General features: G+C 42.0%; 1 protein-coding gene across 1 annotated transcript in view; it reads right to left on the bottom strand.

The window, feature by feature from the left end:
* acap3 (ArfGAP with coiled-coil, ankyrin repeat and PH domains 3) overlaps positions 1-19,484 on the bottom strand; it is a 142,725-nt gene that overhangs the window by 32,665 nt on the left and 90,576 nt on the right. Inside the window, exons 9-16 of the mRNA XM_062965804.1 lie at positions 19,305-19,379; positions 17,609-17,620; positions 5,834-5,946; positions 4,391-4,442; positions 3,954-4,054; positions 3,621-3,732; positions 1,622-1,830; positions 1,450-1,519 (exon numbers count right to left, since the gene is read on the bottom strand). Coding sequence (XP_062821874.1) covers positions 1,450-1,519; positions 1,622-1,830; positions 3,621-3,732; positions 3,954-4,054; positions 4,391-4,442; positions 5,834-5,946; positions 17,609-17,620; positions 19,305-19,379 — 744 coding nt within the window. The remainder of the gene's footprint in view (positions 1-1,449; positions 1,520-1,621; positions 1,831-3,620; positions 3,733-3,953; positions 4,055-4,390; positions 4,443-5,833; positions 5,947-17,608; positions 17,621-19,304; positions 19,380-19,484) is intronic.

Genomic DNA, 19,484 nt, shown 5'->3' with positions numbered 1-19,484 from the left:
AGACTCTACTGTATATGTATATATATATATGTAAATAATAAATGCAATATTAATAATAAGTTCAGACTGAAATAATAAATGTATTATTATTAATATTAATAATAATAGAGTAAGATATATGTAATAGTAGCAACAATAATAGCAAAAAATAATAAATGTAATAATACCAATAATAATAGAGAAAAATAATAAATGTACCCTATATTCTCGAGTATAAGCTGACCCAAATATAAGCCAACCAGGACCCTCATAACGTAATTTGACGTTTAATAGGCTTTTCCTTAATCCCTTCTTATTAACCAACATATTCGCTTATCCAACGTTCTGCCGGGGTGTTTATGTTGGATAAGTGAGACTCTACTGTATATTTATAATCTTATATTATCTGCTTAGAACTGGATTATATGAGACCCCTTCTACACAGCTGTATAAAATGCACACTGAAGTGGATTATATGGCAGTGTGGACTCTAGATAATCCAGTTCAAAGCAGATAATATAAGATTATAAATGGGTAATTTAGCTGTGTGGAAGGGCCTTGAGTCTACACTGCCATATAATCCAGTTCAAATCAGATAATCTGTATTTTATAGGCAGTGCGGAAGAGGCCTGATTGAAGCGGCACTGGGTACCATTAAATGGCTGAGTGGGTTGCTAGGAGACAAAGTGGGCGGAGCTTAGCCTTCTTACTGTCAGCAATGGGGAAAAAACAGTTATTCCTCTCCCTCTAAAGCGGGGATGACCATGTCTTTTGTGGCCAAGTTTCGTGGGTTTTGGGTGTTTAGTTTCCTTGTTTACTTTAAGTTATAAATGGTCAGAACATGTATATATATATAGATTACATGTAATATACTGGTATATAGTACTAGTGTTATGCTGTGCTAGTGATATAATACACTGTATGTAAATATTATTTACTAGCTGTGCCCGGCCACGCGTTGCTGTGGCAAAGTGGTGGTGGTATTGGTTAAAAATTGTTGTGTAATTTTTATTTGATGTTATTTGCATTTTTTAATTAATTTTATTGTAAGTTATATTTTTATTTATTATATTTTATAATTTTCTTGTATTATTTTTAGTTATTTTCTGTTATTATAGTATTTTATTGTATCAATTTTTTTAGTGTTTTTTATTATTTTTTATTGGGTTGCTAGGAGACCAAGTTGGAGGAGCTTAGCCTTTTAACTGGCAGCAATTGGATAAAAGCAATTATTCCTCTCTCTCTAATTAGGACTTTATTTTTCTTTTCTTTTTGTTGTATCAACCTAGAGGCGTGGATGATGGGTTGTGTTGTCAAATTTCGAGGTTGGGGGGCCTGTAGTTTTGTTGTTTTTGTGGGTCGCCGTGATGCCATCACTCTTTTATATATATAGATAAGCCGCTCTGAATCCCCTTCGGGGTGAGAAGAGCGGGATATAAATGTAGTCAATAAATAAATAAAAATAAATACCTTCAGCAATTCTGGCTCCCAGGAATCCAGAGTGAGCGACCGCACTTTGGAGCAGTGCACCCCCAAACTCCTGTAAGAATGGAAGCCACAAACCAAGCATCAATAGAATAATAATTGATTATTTGCCTTGTATGGTCAGCGTAGCGGGAGCCCAGTCCCAGTCCCAAAGTACCTGTGTATCCCTGAACATTCGATGCATAGTAAGATGCCCAAGTTGATGCTGGCCCACCGGGGATCGGCTTGGCCGCAGTCGCAGCACTGGTCGTTCCCTGGGATGCTCTGCACCCGCTGCAGGATGGTCTCCCCTTTGGCGCTGCGATCCCGGGAGTCCGTCGCAGAGTCAATGCTGCTGGTGGAAGGAGAAGCCGTCCGGTCCAGTCTCTGGCAGAGAGACAAATAAAATATGGAAAAAGAAATGGTGAAAATCTATTATGTATTAGCTACATTTATATCCTCCTCAAATATGTCTCTCTTCACCTTCTTTTCTCCAAGCTAAACATACCCAGATCCCCAAGACACTTCTCAGAAGGCTTCAAAATCTCTGATCATTTCGGTCACCTTTCTTTGGACCCATTCAGCTTGTCCACATTCATCTTGCATTGCTTTGCTCAGAACTGACCAAAGCAGAATCGTGGAACCATGACCTTCCTCTATATAGGGAAAGCCATATGTGTGGTTCTTTCCAACTCTATTCAATTTTGCCACTCCATGGGACATATTTGGGAAGGTTCCATGGACATTTTGTCCTCTCAAAAACTCTTGGGACCTTCCCAAATCATGGGAGTTGGAAGAAGTGGATGTTCTCCAGGTGGAACATCATGGTCTAGAAGAAGGTGAAGTCCTCCAAGTTCAACATCATGGGATCTAGAAGTTGATGTTCTCCAGGTGGAACTTCATAGGAGCTAGAAGAAGGTGATGTTCTCCAAGTGGAACATCATGGGATCGGGAAGTTGATGTTCTCCAAGTGGAACATCATGGGATCTAATTGTTGTTGTTATCTAGGTGGAACATCATGAGAGCTAGAAGAAGGTGATGTGCTCAAAGTTGAACATCATGGAATCTAAAAGTTGATGTTCTCCAGGTGGAACATCATGGGATCTAGAAGGTGATGTTCTCCAGGTGGAACATCATGTGAGTTAGAAGACTGTGATGCTCTCCAAGTGGAATATCATGGGATCTAGAAGTTTATGTTCTCCAGATGAAACATCATGGAGCTAGAAGAATGTGAAGTCCTCCAAGTTCAACATCATGGGATCTAGAAGTTGATGTTATCTAGGTGGAACATCATGGGAGCTAGAAGAAGGTGCTGTTCTCCAAGTAGAACACTTTGGGTTCTAGAAGTTGATGCTCTCCAGGTGGAACATGATGGAAGCTAGAAGAAGGTGATGTTCTCCAAGTGAACATCATGGGATCTAGAAGAAGTTGATGTTTTCCAGGTGGAACATAATGGAAGCTAGAAGCAGGTGATGTTCTCCAAGTTCAACATCATGGGATCTAGAAGTTGATGTTATCTAGGTGGAACTTCATAGCAGCTAGAAGAAGGTGATGTTCTCCAAGTGGAACATTTTGGGATCTAGAAGTTGATGTTCTCCAGGTATAACATCATGAGAGCTAGAAGAAGGTGATGTTCTCCAAGTTGAACATTGTGGGATCTAGAAGAAGGTGATGTTCTCCAAGTTGAACATTGTGGGATCTAGAAGTTGATGCTCTCCAGGTGGAACATGATGGGAGTTAGAAGAAGGTGCTGTTCTCCAAGTTGAACATTGTGGGATCTAGAAGAAGTTGATGTTCTCCAGGTGGAACATTGTGGGATCTAGAAGAAGTTGATGTTCTCCAGGTGGAACATTGTGGGATCTAGAAGGTGATGTTCTCCAGGTGGAACATTGTGGGATCTAGAAGAAGGTGATGTTCTTCAGGTGGAATTCCAAAGGCAAGCAAGCAATTTAACAGATTAGTTTTTCTCCCCTTTCATCTCCAATCTCAATTTTCTATGCTCCTATCGATGCAGTCTGGAATTGCATTGTTTTTCTCGACATCACACTGTTGGTTCTTGCTCAGCTTGCGTTCGACTAAGACTCCTAGATCCCTTTTCAAGGCAGATGACACTCATCCTATATCTGTGCATTTGGTTGTCAAACTGAGCTCATTTCCTGTATCTGACATCAACTCACTTCGATGTAGCAGCTGTCAGGGCTCTCTCGGTACGCAGAGGCGATGCTCGCTTGAACCGCCTGGATCCACGCCTGACGTAATTTCTCCGAATCGGCCTGAAGCATGCAGCTTCTGTGAGCGAAAGGAGCAGAGAGACGTATCATAAGAAAATGCTGATTGTCTAATAATGTGACCTAGATATTCATAGTATCCTAGAGTTGGAAGGGCCAAAACCTAGACCCCTAGACCCCTTTCAATTGGACTAAGTGTCAGCCACGTGATATCTTTGCATTCCAAGGAAGAAAAGAAACAACGGTATGTTTTTTCCAAAATCGAAGTGAAAAAGGACCTACTTAGTGGGAGACACAACTTCAAAGCAGAACCTCCTCTCGATATCTTCACAGGGCTTGACGGTACAAAGCCGGAGGTCTTCGACCACCACCGTGAGGACATCCTGGAAGAAGGAGAAGAAATCGTCAATGTAATGGCCTTTGGGAGTCATTTGTGGTCACAAAGACAGCATGTGCGATCCATTAAAAATGGTTCTAAAGTACTTACAAAACTGGGGGTCATTGGCACTTAGTTTTAAAAAATTTCTGAATTTTGGATGAGTACCCAGTTGAGTGTGTGAATTAATAAACCTATGCGCCATTGATTCCGAAGCATTGAGAAAGTGACACGAATGCATTTCTGTTCCACTTGAATTCCAGGAGGGAATTGTGGCATCCAGGTTATAGACAGACAACAAGATATCAAAGCAAGCCAGCTAATTCGCTAATGTCTCCCTGACCTTTAGCTTCTTCTGGTAGACCAGCTGGCTGTTCTGTATGGAGAACCACCTCCTGGGGAGACAAAGAGAGGAAGAGAAGGAGAGAAGAAGGAGAAAGGGAGAGGACAAAAGGAAGAGAGGAGAGAATAACAGTGAAAACCAATGTCTCCTTTTGAACTGAGCAAGAACTACATAAGGTTTACAAATTATTTTTGTAAATAAACCATAAAGACTGAAGTCTGGATCTTTGTCTCCTAAGCTCTAAATTCTTCACAGCCACATGCCACTTCACGCTCTGCTTGCTGTGAGCTGAATGCTCAACTAGAAGTATCCCGTTTTTGTATCTGCCTCCTAAGTTCTAAATTCTTCACAGCCACATGGCACTTCACACTCTGCTTGCTGTGAGCTGAATGCTCAACTAGAAGTATCCCGTTTTTGTATCTGCCTCCTAAGTTCTAAATTCTTTACAGCCACATGGCACTTCACACTCTGCTTGCTGTGAGCTGAATGCTCAACTAGAAGTATCCCGTTTTTGTATCTGCCTCCTAAGTTCTAAATTCTTTACAGCCACATGGCACTTCACACTCTGCTTGCTGTGAGCTGAATGCTCAACTAGAAGTATCCCGTTTTTGTATCTGCCTCCTAAGCTCTAAATTCTTTACAGCCACATGGCACTTCACGCTCTGCTTACTGTGAGCTGAATGCTCAATTATAAGTATCCAGTTTTTGTATCTTTCCCTCCTAAGCTCTAAATTCTTTACAGCCACATGGCACTTCACGCTCTGCTTACTGTGAGCTGAATGCTCAATTATAAGTATCCAGTTTTTGTATTTTTCCCTCCTAAGCTCTAAATTCTTTACAGCCACATGGCACTTCACGCTCTGCTTGCTGTGAGCTGAATGCTCAATTATAAGTATCCAGTTTTTGTATCTTTCCCTCCTAAGCTCTAAATTCTTGACAGCCACATGGCACTTCACGCTCTGCTTGCTGTGAGCTGAATGCTCAACTATAAGTATCCCATTTTGTATCTTTCCCTCCTAAGCTCTAAATTCTTTACAGCCACATGGCACTTCAAGCTCTGCTTGCTGTGAGCTGAATGCTCAACTAGAAGCATTCAGCTCACAGCAAGAATATTTTGGATTCTCTGTTGTTTTTGGGTAGCTTCTCCTAACACACAAGAAAATCCCTAACACTATGGACATCCTGTGAGTTGTAGTTTTACACAGTCTTCCTCCTCTTCTGCCCCAGTGCTGTTGCCTCCCCCAAACTACAACTTCCCAGGATTCGACTACCTTCAAATAGGGTCAAACAGCACCTGATCTTCAACATACACGCAGCCCAGGAAAAGAAACAATACCAAAAAAAGCACCAAAGATCGACTCCTATGGAAGACAAAGCATTGTCTCTACCTTCTTTTCACCACTAAATCCTTTTGCTTTGTGTCTTTTAGAGGGCAGGGCTTACCGGTTCCAGGTTTTGAAAGCGTTGCTTGCCCTTTTGAAGAGGTAGCCTTCCATCACCACCCCGTTGGGGGCGTCGACGTTGAATTCCACTTTGGAGTCATCGTAAGAGAAATCCTAAGAAGCAAACACACACACAAATATATATATATTAATTATGCTTGGAGATGAGAAGGTGCAGAGGGAGCATGAGAGCCAGGTCAGAACATCGAAAAGGATGTCATGTTGCTTTCTGCTACTCCTAATTTATTTACTGTATTTCTACCCCACTCTTCTCACCCCAAAGAGGACTCAGAGCAGCAAGATTCAATGCTGCATTACAAATATAAATAACAATAAACACATAAACACATGGAGTTATAAAACAGGTAAAATCTATAAATACAATTAAAAGATTTAAGAGATTAAAAACTCAATGCCTAGGGCAGGGGTCCCCAAACTAAGGCCTATGGATGGGATGCAGCCCTCCAAGCTCATTGACCTGGCCCCTGTCCTAAACTTTAGACTTAGGATTGACCTAAGTCTACTTGGTCTTTGGAGGTCTCTTTGCTTACTTATGGCCCTATGAGATCGTCTAGATGGTATTTGAAGGTCTCTTTGCTTAGCTATGGTCTTATGAGACCATCTAGATGGCTTTTGGAGGTTCCTTTCCTTACCTATGGTCCTATGAGACCGTCTAGATGGCCTTTGAGGGCCCCTTTCCTTACTTATGGTTTTATGAGATTATCTAGATGGCCTTTGGGGGCCCCTTTCCTTACCTATGGTCTTATGAGACCATCTAGATGGTCTTTGAGGTCCCTTTCCTTATGATGGTCTTATGAGACCATCTAGGTGGCCTTTGAGATCCCTTTCCTTATCTATGGTCTTCTGATGGCCTTATGAGATCATCTAGATGGCCTTTGAGGGTCCCTTTCCTTACGATGGTCTTATGAGACCATTTAGAGTCTAGACGGTCTTTGGAGGTCTCTCTGCTTACTTATGGTCTTATGAGATCGTCTAGATCAGGGGTCCCCAAACTAAGACCAGTGGGCCGGATGCGGCCCTCCAGGGTCACTGACCTGACCTCTGTCCTAAACTTTAGACTTAGAGTTGACCAAATGACTTGAAGGCACACAACAACAACAATCCTAATTTTGGACTATTTCATCATAGTCCGGCCCCCCAACAGTCCGAGGGACTGTGAATCAGCCCTCCACTTTAAAAGTTTGAGGACCCCTGGCCTAGACCCGTCGTCACTGTTATTGCTACATTCCATGTTGGTGCCAAAGACAGGTCCCCAACCTGTCAGTTTAATGTCACTGGGGAGGGAGTTCCACAGTTGAGGGACCACCACTGAGAAGGCCCTGTCTGTCGTCTCCACCAATCGTGCCTGTGAGGGGGGTGGGATCGAGAGTAGGGCCTACCTGGCCGATTTTAAGTAAGTAAGTAAGTAAAAGTTTATTTGTACACCGCCCTCTCTCCCGAAAGGGACTCAGGGCGGTTTCCAATATAAAATCAGCATAAAAACATTGTACAATATAACACTAAAAACACTATAAAACGCTATAAGAATTAAACAAAAATCAAAAAACAAAAACAAAACAAAAACATAACAATTGACTAAAACAATCACATAAACAGAAGCAATATAATCACTCAAATAACATATTTTAATACTCTAACCGTGTAATGAAGTACAAATTTTTGGTATACAAATGTTATGTTTAATTGTGTGTTTGTGTTTAGAAGGGTAAGTATTGCAGTTGCTGCCTCTCAGCACTCAGAGGCTGGTTGCCATGGAGAAGTGGGTGGAGCCAACTGCCGTTTTGCTGAAGAAGTGCAGAGGTTTAAAAAAGAGGAGCAGTCTGTGCTCTGATGAGGCACAGGAAAGACTGATCCTAGATTAAGGGAATCAGGGAGATTCAATTGGTCATTTTGAGTCAGTTTAAAATAAGTTTGGTGACTTATTTGATATAATCTGTGTCCTAGTAAGGAACAGAGAATCTGTGATAGCAGATCACAGGGGTGACTGTGGTATAAAAGTGGCTGAGGAACAGAGTTTCCTTACGTAAAAGAAGTAATATTTTAGAGAGTTGATTCATCTTATTCTGGAATTGTAACTGTTAATAAGAATACCTCTACATGAGAAACATCATTGTAACCACTAAGCTTTGTGCCTGAATAAACTTGTTCTTGTTTTTCCAACATTGAAGCCTCTGTCATATATATTCTGAACCAAGAACGCTACCATCTTAAGTGAATAAGTAAAAGAAGTAAAAGTAAAAGGTCTCCTCCCTGAGTCTTTGGTGGCTAGATCATTTCAATTGGTGGTTGCATCATAATTAGTCATAATTAGCCCTTTACAATTGGTGGCAGTAGTAATTCAGCTTGATTACAAATTGGTGGCAGCTCCTCGTAATTAATAACATCTTTACAATTTGGTGGCGGCGGTGGGATAAGAAGATTCCCCCCTGCCTGAAAGAGCCTAAGATGTTATAACACCTTTACAAACCAGTTCATAGGGGGAGATACATTCGGACAGGTAAGTTGGGCCAGAACTGTTTATAAGTCAAAGCCAGCACTTTGGATTGAGCTCGGTAGCAAACTGAGAAGCTCAAAAAAAAAAAAAAACCCATCTGGTGCTGAAATGCATGCTTGGGATCTCTTGCCAAACACCTCTTTCATCTGTTCGCTTGGCTTTTATGTCCATTCAATAAATCACACCGTCCCCTCCCCGCCACTTCGCCCTCGAGGCACTCCCGCTTCCATCTCCCACCCATTGATTTGAATTTTTATGTCCCCAGATGCCTGGGCTCGCTTTTTCCCCCCTGCAAAGGGGATAAAAGGAAACACACTGGACAAAAGTTTCCCTGGAAACATCAAATACCATCACATTGCGAGAAAGGCAAGCAAACTCCCTTTGGCTCCTTTGAAGGGATGTAAAGGAGTTGTAGTTCAACTACATCCAGAGTGTATTATGAACCCACACAATGATGGATCTGGACCAAACTTGGCATGTAGGCCCGATAATATCCAAATTTGCCTACTGATGGGTTTTGAGGGGTATAATCATCTTAGAGTGCCAGAATAACTGCTGTTCTTAATCTATATATATAAAAGAGTGATGGAATCCTGGCGACGACAAAACAACAAAACTAAAGGCCCCACAACCTCGAAAATTGACAACACAACCCCTCATCCACGCCTCTAGGTTGATACAACAAAAAGAAAAGAAAAATAAAGTCCTAATTAGAGGGAGAGGAATAATTGTTTTTATCCAATTGCTGCCAGTTGGAAGGCTAAGCTCTGCCCACTTGGTCTCCTAGCAACCCACTCAGCCCAGGGGACAGGCAAAGTTAGGCCTCACTTAGGCCTCTTCCACACTGCCTAAAAAATACAGACACTGCCAGACAATGCCACAGCAATGCGTGGCGGGGCACAGCTAGTTAAAAATAAAATGTGTAACGCTGGGTAGCCAATTTAGTAAATACATAAGATGCACAAGGACGAGGCAGGAAGAGAAACGAGACCCTCGAGACCCAAAGTTTCACCCTGACTCTGAATGACGTCTACATTTGGTTCTCTGATTAAAAAGAATGGAAGTACAAAGTGAGTAGAGGAGATAAGACAGATGGACACATAACCACGGCAAAACTAAAGCATTCTGATAGTCAGGGCGTATCTACACTATCTATCTATTTATTTATTTACATTTATATCCCGCTCTTCTCACCCCGGAGGGGACTCAGAGCGGCTTACAAATCAAATGAATATACAATATATTATTAGCATAGCACAATGTAAGTATTAAATTACTATATTGTACTATATCATTATATGGTAATATTAATAGTAATATTACATTTAATCTATCTATATATAAAAGGGTAATGAAATTTCGGCCTAGGACAAAACAACAAAACTACACATCCCAGAAACACTAAACTTGCCAGCACAACCCCTCATCCATGCCTCTACGTTCATACAACAAAAAGAGAAGAAAAATAAAGTCCTAATTAGAGGGAGAGGAATAATTGTTTTTATCCAATTGCTGCCAATTAGAAGGCTAAGCTCCGCCCACTTGGTCTCCTAGCAACCCACTCAACCCAGGGGACAGGCAGAGTTAGGCCTCACTTCGGCCTCTTCCACACTGCCTATAAAATACAGATTATCTGATTTGAACTGGATTATATGCCAGTGTAGACTCAAGGCAGTTATGTAATCCATTTATAATGGACTTAATGAAAGGTAAAACCTTTACCCTTTACCTTAACTACACCAATTCCTCAATAGTTTATTTCCCATACCACCAGACTTCGCCACAGCAACGCGTGGCCGGGCACAGCTAGTCTATATATATAAAAGGGTAATGAAATTTCGGCCTAGGACAAAACAACAAAACTACACATTCCAGAAACACTAAACTTGGCAGCACAACCCCTCATCCATGCCTCTACGTTCATACAACAAACAGCTCCAGCTACTCCAGAAAACGGCAGGGCTTTGAGACTGCAAGGCTATTCACTGCTATTCCACCTGGCCAACAAAGGATTCCCATAAGCCACAGCAACACGTGGCTGGACAAAGCTAGTATATAATATATAATTAATATTATTATATTATATTATTATTAGTATAATATTGTATTACATTATTATATTGTTCTCAATATTATTACACTAGAATTAGTGCCGTCTGTGGGCACAAAACACGCCCCTCTTTTAGCCCTAGAAAGGCTTACCAGGAAATACTCCAGGCGGCCAAAAATCTTCATGACAGCTATGCTTTTGGGTCTGTTTTCAAGAGCGAAAATGCCAAGCAGAGAAGGGAGAAGGGATCTCTTTGCCTCTGCCTTCTTCTCACCCTCTCGTCTTGCTTTCCTCCCTTCCGTTGGCTCCTCCTGGCTCCTTCTTTGTGGGCCACCTGCCCAACGTACCCGCCTCTTTCCTCCCTCCCGGGACCCACGGCTTCTCTGAGAGTCAATCCGCTTAGCAAATTACCATACAGCTGTCGCTTCAGGAGGGAGAGGAGATGCCACACACAACCACCGCACAACAGCCTTTGACCTTCGCTTTCAGAATTTGGACAGCGGCTAAGGAAAAGTCGCTTCTGGTGTAAGAGTATTGGCCGTCTATAGAAACATTGCCCAGATGTGTTACCATCCTGCTGGGAGGCTTCTCTCATGTCCCCGCAAGCTAGAGCTGACAGACGGGAGCTCACCCGACTTGGGAACATACTGCAAGTCACTTCTGGTGTAAGAGAATTGATAGTCTATAGAGACGTTGCCCAGATATGTTACTATCCTGCTCGGAGGCTTCTCTCATGTCCCCGCAAGCTAGAGCTGACAGACGGGAGCTCACCCGACTTGGGAACATACTGCAAGTCACTTATGGTGTAAGAGAATTGGCCGTCTACAGAGATATTGCCTGGATATGTTACTATCCTGCTGGGAGGCTTCTCTCATGTCCCCGCCAAGCTAGAGCTGACAGACGGGAGCTCACCCGACTTGGGAACATACTGCAAGTCACTTCTGGTGTAAGAGAATTGGCCGTCTATAGAGACATTGCCCGGATGTGTTACTATCCTGCTGGGAGGCTTCTCTCATGTCCCTGCAAGCTAGAGCTAACAGATGGGGGCTCACCCGACTTGGGAACATATTGCAAGTCACTTCTGGTGTAAGAGAATTGGCCGTCTATAGAGACATTGCCCGGATGTGTTACCATCCTGCTGGGAGGCTTCTCTCATGTCCCCGCAAGCTAGAGCTGACAGACGGGAGCTCACCCGACTTGGGAACATACTGCAAGTCACTTCTGGTGTAAGAGAATTGGCAGTCTATAGAGACGTTGCCCAGATATGTTACTATCCTGCTCGGAGGCTTCTCTCATGTCCCCGCAAGCTAGAGCTGACGGACGAGAGCTCACCCGACTTGGGAACATACTGCAAGTCACTTCTGGTGTAAGAGAATTGGCCGTCTATAGAGACATTGCCCAGATGTGTTACTATCCTGCTCGGAGGCTTCTCTCATGTCCCTGCAAGCTAGAGCTGACAGATAGGAGCTCACCCGACTTGGGAACATACTGCAAGTCGCTTCTGGTGTAAGAGAATTGGCCGTCTATAGAGACATTGCCTGGATGTGTTACTATCCTGCTGGGAGGCTTCTCTCATGTCCCCGCCAAGCTAGAGCTGACAGACGGGAGCTCACCCGACTTGGGAACATACTGCAAGTCACTTCTGGTGTAAGAGAATTGATAGTCTATAGAGACGTTGCCCAGATATGTTACTATCCTGCTCGGAGGCTTCTCTCATGTCCCTGCAAGCTAGAGCTGACAGATGGGAGCTCACCCGACTTGGGAACATACTGCAAGTCACTTCTGGTGTAAGAGTATTGGCCGTCTATAGAGACATTGCCTGGATGTGTTACTATCCTGCTGGGAGGCTTCTCTCATGTCCCCGCCAAGCTAGAGCTGACAGATGGGAGCTCACCCGACTTGGGAACATACTGCAAGTCACTTCTGGTGTAAGAGAATTGGCCGTCTATAGAGACATTGCCCGGATGTGTTACCATCCTGCTGGGAGGCTTCTCTCATGTCCCTGCAAGCTAGAGCTAACAGATGGGGGCTCACCCGACTTGGGAACATATTGCAAGTCACTTCTGGTGTAAGAGAATTGGCCGTCTATAGAGACATTGCCCGGATGTGTTACTATCCTGCTCGGAGGCTTCTCTCATGTCCCCGCAAGCTAGAGCTGACAGACGGAGCTCACCCAACTTGTGAACATACTGCAAGTCACTTCTGGTGTAAGAGAATTGGCCGTCTATAGAGACATTGCCCGGATGTGTTACCATCCTGCTGGGAGGCTTCTCTCATGTCCCTGCAAGCTAGAGCTAACAGATGGGGGCTCACCCGACTTGGGAACATATTGCAAGTCACTTCTGGTGTAAGAGAATTGGCCGTCTATAGAGACATTGCCCGGATGTGTTACTATCCTGCTGGGAGACTTCTCTCATGTCCCCGCAAGCTAGAGCTGACAGACGGAGCTCACCCAACTTGGGAACATACTGCAAGTCACTTCTGGTATAAGAGAATTGGCTGTCTACAGAGACGTTGTCCAGGGGACATTGCCCGGATGTGTTACTATCCTGCTGGGAGGCTTCTCTCATGTCCCCGCAAGCTAGAGCTGACAGACGAAGCTCACCCAACTTGGGAACATACTGCAAGTCACTTTTGGTGTAAGCTAGAGCCGACAGGGAGCTTACCCTGTCTTAAGGCTTTAACCCATTGCGCCATCACAATATATTAATATTATTATTAACACCCATTGGCACACATCAGATGTAATGCAGCAGGCATTCCTCTCCCAGTCTCAGCTTAGATTCCCAGAGTAGCTATTGTTATATATAGTAGCTATCATTATATATATATATATATATATATATATATATATATATACACACACACACACACACACACACACACACACACACACACACACACATATAATTAACACCCATTGGTACACATCAGATGTAATGGGGAGGCATTCCTCTCCCAGACTCAGCTTAGATTCCCAGAGTAGCTATCGTTATATATAGTAGCTATCATTTTATATATATATATATAATTAACACCCATTGGTACTAATAGGAAAGTAGTCCTCTGTGAGTACCTGCTTATTGTTACGGGGCCGAAACGAAAGGAAAACAAAAGCAAGCACGATGACTGTGCGGCTTTCGTTTTCGTGTTGCCTCTCGTTTCCTACAAAAATGTCATCATTCGTTTTGCGGTCGAAACGAAACAACAGCACGAAGGAAACGAAGGAAAGATTTTCGCACACATCTCTAATATTTACATGTGTATATATTTAGAGTCATTGTTCGATCTGTCTTCGGCTGATTCTACACTGACCACACAATACAGTTGAATGCAATTGTGAATGGCCTTATGTATTGACAACCAAAGCATATTCTTTCTGAGGAAGACCAGGGGTCCCCAAACTAAGGCCCGGGGGCCGGATGCGGCCCTCCAAGGTCACTGACCTGGCCCCCGCCCTCAGTTTTAGACTTAGGCTCACCCAAGGTCCAAAATGACTTGAAGACACAACAACAACAATCCTACTTAGCTTGACTATCTCATTGGCCGGAAGCAGGCCCACACTTCCCATTGAAATCCTGATAGGTTTACACAGTATGTTGGTTAAAATTATTTTTATTTTTAAATATTGTATTGTTCTTTAATTTACTAATACTGTGCAATCCTAATAATATAATATATTGTGTATACATATAATATTGATAATAATCTTATAATGTAATACAATATAAAATTTATTTATTTATTTATTACAGTATTTCTACCCCTCCCTTCTCACCCAATAGGGGACTCAGGGTGGCTAATAATAATAATACAATATAATAATATTGTGTAATATAATAATATTAATTGCATAGGTAAAGGTAAAGGTAAAGGTAAAGGTTTCCCCTGAAGTTAAGTCCAGTCGTGTCTAACTCTGTGGGTTGGTGCTCATCTCCATTTCTAAGCCGAAGAGCCGGTGTTGTCCGTAGACACCTCCAAGGTCATGTGGCTGGCATGACTGCATGGAACACCGTTACCTTCCTGCCAGAGCGGTACCTATTGATCTACTCGCATTTCGAATTGCTAGGTTGGCAGAAGCTGGAGCTTAACAGTGGGCACTCACTCCGCTCCGTGGATTTGAACCTGGGACCTTTTGGTCTGCAAGTTCAGCAGCTCAGCACTTTAACACACTGAGCCACCGGAGGCTCAATGTGTTAATTGCATATTATATATTAAATGTAATATTACTAATAATATCACAGTACAGTGGTATAGTACAATGAACAATATATAATGCTAATGCTATATAGTAATATATAATGCTATGCTAGTAATATAATATATTGTATGTACATACAACTTGTAAGCCGCTCTTCGGGATGAGAGAGGGTGGGGTATAAATGTAGTAAATAATTAATTAAATAAATAAATAATTGTTGTTGGGGGGGGGGGGGTTGCACTACAAATAAGACATGTGCAGTGTGCATAGGAATTTCTTTGGTTTTTTGTTTTTTTTCAAATGATAATTCGGCCCTTCAACAGTCTGAGTGGCCATGAACCGGCCCTCCACTTAAAAAGTTTGGGGACCCCTGGGAAGACTCTTAACAAGTTAAACCAACGCACAATGATATTCTCTCTTTTCTCCCTCCTGACTTTCCCATCTGTCCCGAAATGGAGAGCAAGGCCATAAAACGTCAAATGCTGCTGCTTTCTCACATAAAGGGTTTAGTGGGGTGTGGGGTTTGCGGTGGGTTTGACTTCTGTTTAAGCCACACTTGTTTTTCTATGGGGCGTAAATCAACCCAACGGAATGGTGACTGGTGGTGTGAAAGGCTTACAATCCAGAGGAAAACCAGTCAGTGACAAAGGGAGCCTGGAATGACCATCTCTGTGTGTAGATATGTATGATAGAGATGTGCATTCGTATAGAATTGCTGTTCGTTTTGTGAAGTTTCATTCGTGTCGTCTCATTTTCGTATTCATGTCCCGCTAACGAAAATGGGCCACCTTTACGACATGAAGCTTCATCTGGCTTACAAAAAAACCCTAACATTTTCGGACCATTGGCTGGAATGGGAGGGCTTCTGAGGCTCATCCCCCCCCCCCCCAACTCGGTTTTTGGGCTAAAGGGGTGTTAATGGTTTTAAATTGTATTTATATGTTGATTGTTCCTATTGAGTTTTTTGTTATGTTTTATTTGCTTGGTATAATGTGGCATTGAATTTTGGCCTAAATATATGTTGTACGCCGCTCTGAGTCCCCTGCAGGGTGAGAAGAGCGGGATAGAAATGAAGTAAATAATAATAATAATAATAATAATAATAATAATAATAATAATAATAATAATAATAATAAAATCGCCACACATGGAGGGCATTTCAGCATCGGGTGCACTGGGAGGCACTGCTCTCCTGGACCCAGAATCATCTTATAGTGCCAGAATAACTGCTGTTCTTAATCTATATACAGTAGAGTCTCACTTATCCAACGTTCTGGATTATCCAACGCATTTTTGTAGTCAATGTTTTCAATATATCGTGATATTTTGGTGCTAAATTCATAAATACAGTAATTACTACATAGCATTACTGCGTATTGAACTACATTTTCTGCCAAATTTGTTGTCTAATATGATGTTTTGGTTCTTAATTTGTAAAATCATAACCTAATTTGATGTTTAATAGGCTTTTCCTTAATGCCTCCTTATTATCCAACATATTCGCTTATCCAACATTCTGCCGGCCCGTTTATGTTGGATAAGTGAGACTCTATTGTATATAAAAAGCTTCTGACATTTTTACCTAAATGTAAACAACAAAACTAAACAACCCAGAACCATGAAACTTGACAACACAACCCACGGTCCTTCCCACTAGGTTCCAACAACACAACCAAAACTCCAATTCACGTCAATGGCCTAAAAAAAAAGCCAAAAAACACGGAAAAACCATCTGCGCCTGCGCAGAGCAGGACACAGCGTGCGAGCCTCATACGCCCCTCACAGGACCATCCAGTTCAACCTCCTTCTACCAATCCAAACACTCCTGACAGATGGCCATCCAGCCTCTGCATAATAATGATAATGATGACGAAGACAATAAAAATAGTAATAACAATACAACCATACAATCCAATAGTTTGGAGAGACCTCAAAGAGCCATCCAGTCCAACCCTTCTACCATGCCTCTACATACGTCACAGCTACGCGTGGCCGGGCACAGCTAATACTAATATAAATATAATCCTCAAGACCCATTGATCCACATCGGATGTCATTGGGAGGCATTCCTCTCTCAGAGTAACTATCGTTATTTATATTTGTATTATCATTAACCCCCATTGGTACACATCAGCTGTCATGGGAAAGCAACCCTCTGTCCGTACCTACTTATTGTTACGGGGCCGAAACAAAAGGAAACGAAAGCAAGCACGATGACGGTGCGGTTTTTGTTTTCGTGTCACCTCTCGTTTCCTACGAAAATGTCGTCATTCGTTTTGTGTAGATGAACGGTCAAAACGAAACGATAGCGCGAAGGAAACAAAGGAAACATTTTCATGCCCACCTCTAATGTATAAGAAAAGAAAGGGAAAGGAACCCCATTTAAGGAAAAGAAGAAAACTCTGTGCTGTGAAGTACAGTAGAGTCTCACTTATCCAACACTCGCTTATCCAACGTTCTGGATTATCCAACGCATTTTTGTAGTCAATGTTTTCAATACATCGTGATATTTTGGTGCTAAATTCTTAAATACAGTAATTACTACATAGCATTACTGCGTATTGAACTACTTTTTCTGTCAAATTTGTTGCTAAACATGATGTTTTGGTGCTTAATTTGTAAAATCATAACCTAATTTGATGTTTAATAGGCTTTTCCTTAATCCCTCCTTATTATCCAACATTTTTGCTTATCCAACGTTCTGCCGGCCCGTTTATGTTGGATAAGTGAGACTCTACTGTATACCAAAGTGGAAACGCTGGGAAAAGAAACGTGCGAACCTAGCGTCTTCTTAGGTGCAAAATGGATAATTTCAGGGATAAGCTCAAAGCCACTGGGAATTTTATTTTTTTCTCATAGCCTCATCCAAGGAGATTAACCCCATCACAAACCATCTGCATCCTCCAGATAAGCCCGAACGAAACCCGTTGCCAATGTAAACAACAAAAGGGGCCAATCCAAGACCGAAATTTTACATTTTATTAGCACGTAAAAAATAGAAAAAACTCACCTGCAATAATGTCTGTGTGGAGCGGCCAGAAATTGGTGAAGACAGGGAAAGACGGGGAAAAAGGGTAGGAAAGAAAAAGAAATAGTGTTATTGGTGCTGGAATCAGAGGCAATCTCAGATTTAAATCAAAGTGAAACTATGTATATACTAGCTGTGTCCGGCCACGTGTTGCTGTGGCCAAGCCTGGTGATATGGGAAATAAAGTATTGAGGAATTGGTGGCAGTTGGCATATGTTATTTCCTAAAGCCTGTGAATGTGCAGTATTTCTGGTTGTTCCTTTTTTTTTTGTTGGTTTGAGGGATGTATGAATGCTGTAATTAGCCGGAATGATTGGCATGTAATGGCCTTTCAGCTTCAAAGCCTGGCTGATTCCTGCCTTTGTTGGGATGTGTTAGCTGGTGCTGATTGTTTCTTGTCTCTGATTTTATCTGCTGGATTTTAATGTATTGTGCATTATTTTATTTTGTGTATTGTTGGAATGTTTTAAGTTTTTGTCAAATATGTTGTGTTATTGTTTCGGACTTGTCCCTGTTGTGAGCCGCCTAGAGTCCCTTCGGGGAAATGGGGCGGGATATAAAATAAAGTTTATTATTATTATTATTGTCTGCAGTTAACCTGTTTTCAGAGTGTTGTTCTTTACGCGATACCATTGAGAAGTCTGGTGGCGTGGAAAATAAAGTAATGAGGAAGTGGTGGTATTTGGTATATGTGTTATGCTTGTATATATGTACAAAATGAATAAGATTGTGTGTGAACTATAATAATAATAATAATAATAATAATAATAATAATAATAATAATAATAATAATAATTTTATTTTTATACCCTGCCTCCATCTCCCCAGGGGGACTCGGGGCGGCTTACAAATATAAAACGAACATACAATAATATCAAATACCGAGAAACACGCAAATGAAATGTTTGTATTTCAAAGGCTCCCCCATGGCTTGATGGATCTGGACCAAACTTCGTACACAAACCCTTCATGGTCCAAATTAAAATACTGATGTGTTTTGAATTAAAAATCCACCCTTTTTGTTGCCTTATTTTTAAAATGATCTACATTGGTGACTTATGAGCTTCACTCTGCTGTACTCAATGCAACCGCAAGAGGACTCCATATGGACAGAAAGGGAGAGATGGCAAGTGGAAGAGGGCTTTAAAATAGTACTCACATTGAATATATTAGATTATGGTTGTATGTGTATGAAATGTATATCAAGTGTTTTCTGCTGTTTTGCAAGAGTGTGTGTTTCAGTAATGTTTTGACTGACAGCCTGCTGTGACCTATCAGGCTTTGAAGGTTGGAACTTCCTTCAGACTGAGGAATGTGTCTTCTTATCTCTGAGTGTGTTGAGCTGTGCTTGCCGAGGCAAGAGGCTATAGAAGAATGCCAGCTCAGAGCGATGGCTTTTGCTATCCTTTGTAAATATGTATTATAGATATTGAAATAAATGTTTGGACTCCAGACAACAGATGTGTTTGAGTCTGACATTGAATAGGAATTGGTGTGGCAGACGATTGCAACCAATTCATCAGGGTGATCGATGGAGCTTGAAGAAACCCACCCGGCTCGCACCCTGACCCCCACGCTGACATATTTCTAATACGTATTGTTAGGAAATGCATACTGTGGTAACTTTGGGAAACACGCCTTCCCCAGATATGTATTTCCCCGCCTGGAAGAGACTCACCCGCTGCTGGATCAGCGCATGCTTGTGCTCCATTTCCCGCTTCTCCACTGCAGAGTCGATCACCAACTGGTCGAGCTGAATGCAAGAAAGAGAACAAACGGGATCCGGTAAATAGAAAGTCTTCCTCTTCCTGGAGCTATCTGGCTTAATATTGTTTGGAAAAATATTTGTAGACCTGTG

Source organism: Anolis carolinensis, unplaced genomic scaffold (assembly GCF_035594765.1).
Source record: "Anolis carolinensis isolate JA03-04 unplaced genomic scaffold, rAnoCar3.1.pri scaffold_15, whole genome shotgun sequence".
In the NCBI taxonomy this organism is placed as follows: domain Eukaryota; kingdom Metazoa; phylum Chordata; class Lepidosauria; order Squamata; family Dactyloidae; genus Anolis; species Anolis carolinensis.
This window is presented reverse-complemented; position numbering and strand designations above follow the sequence as displayed.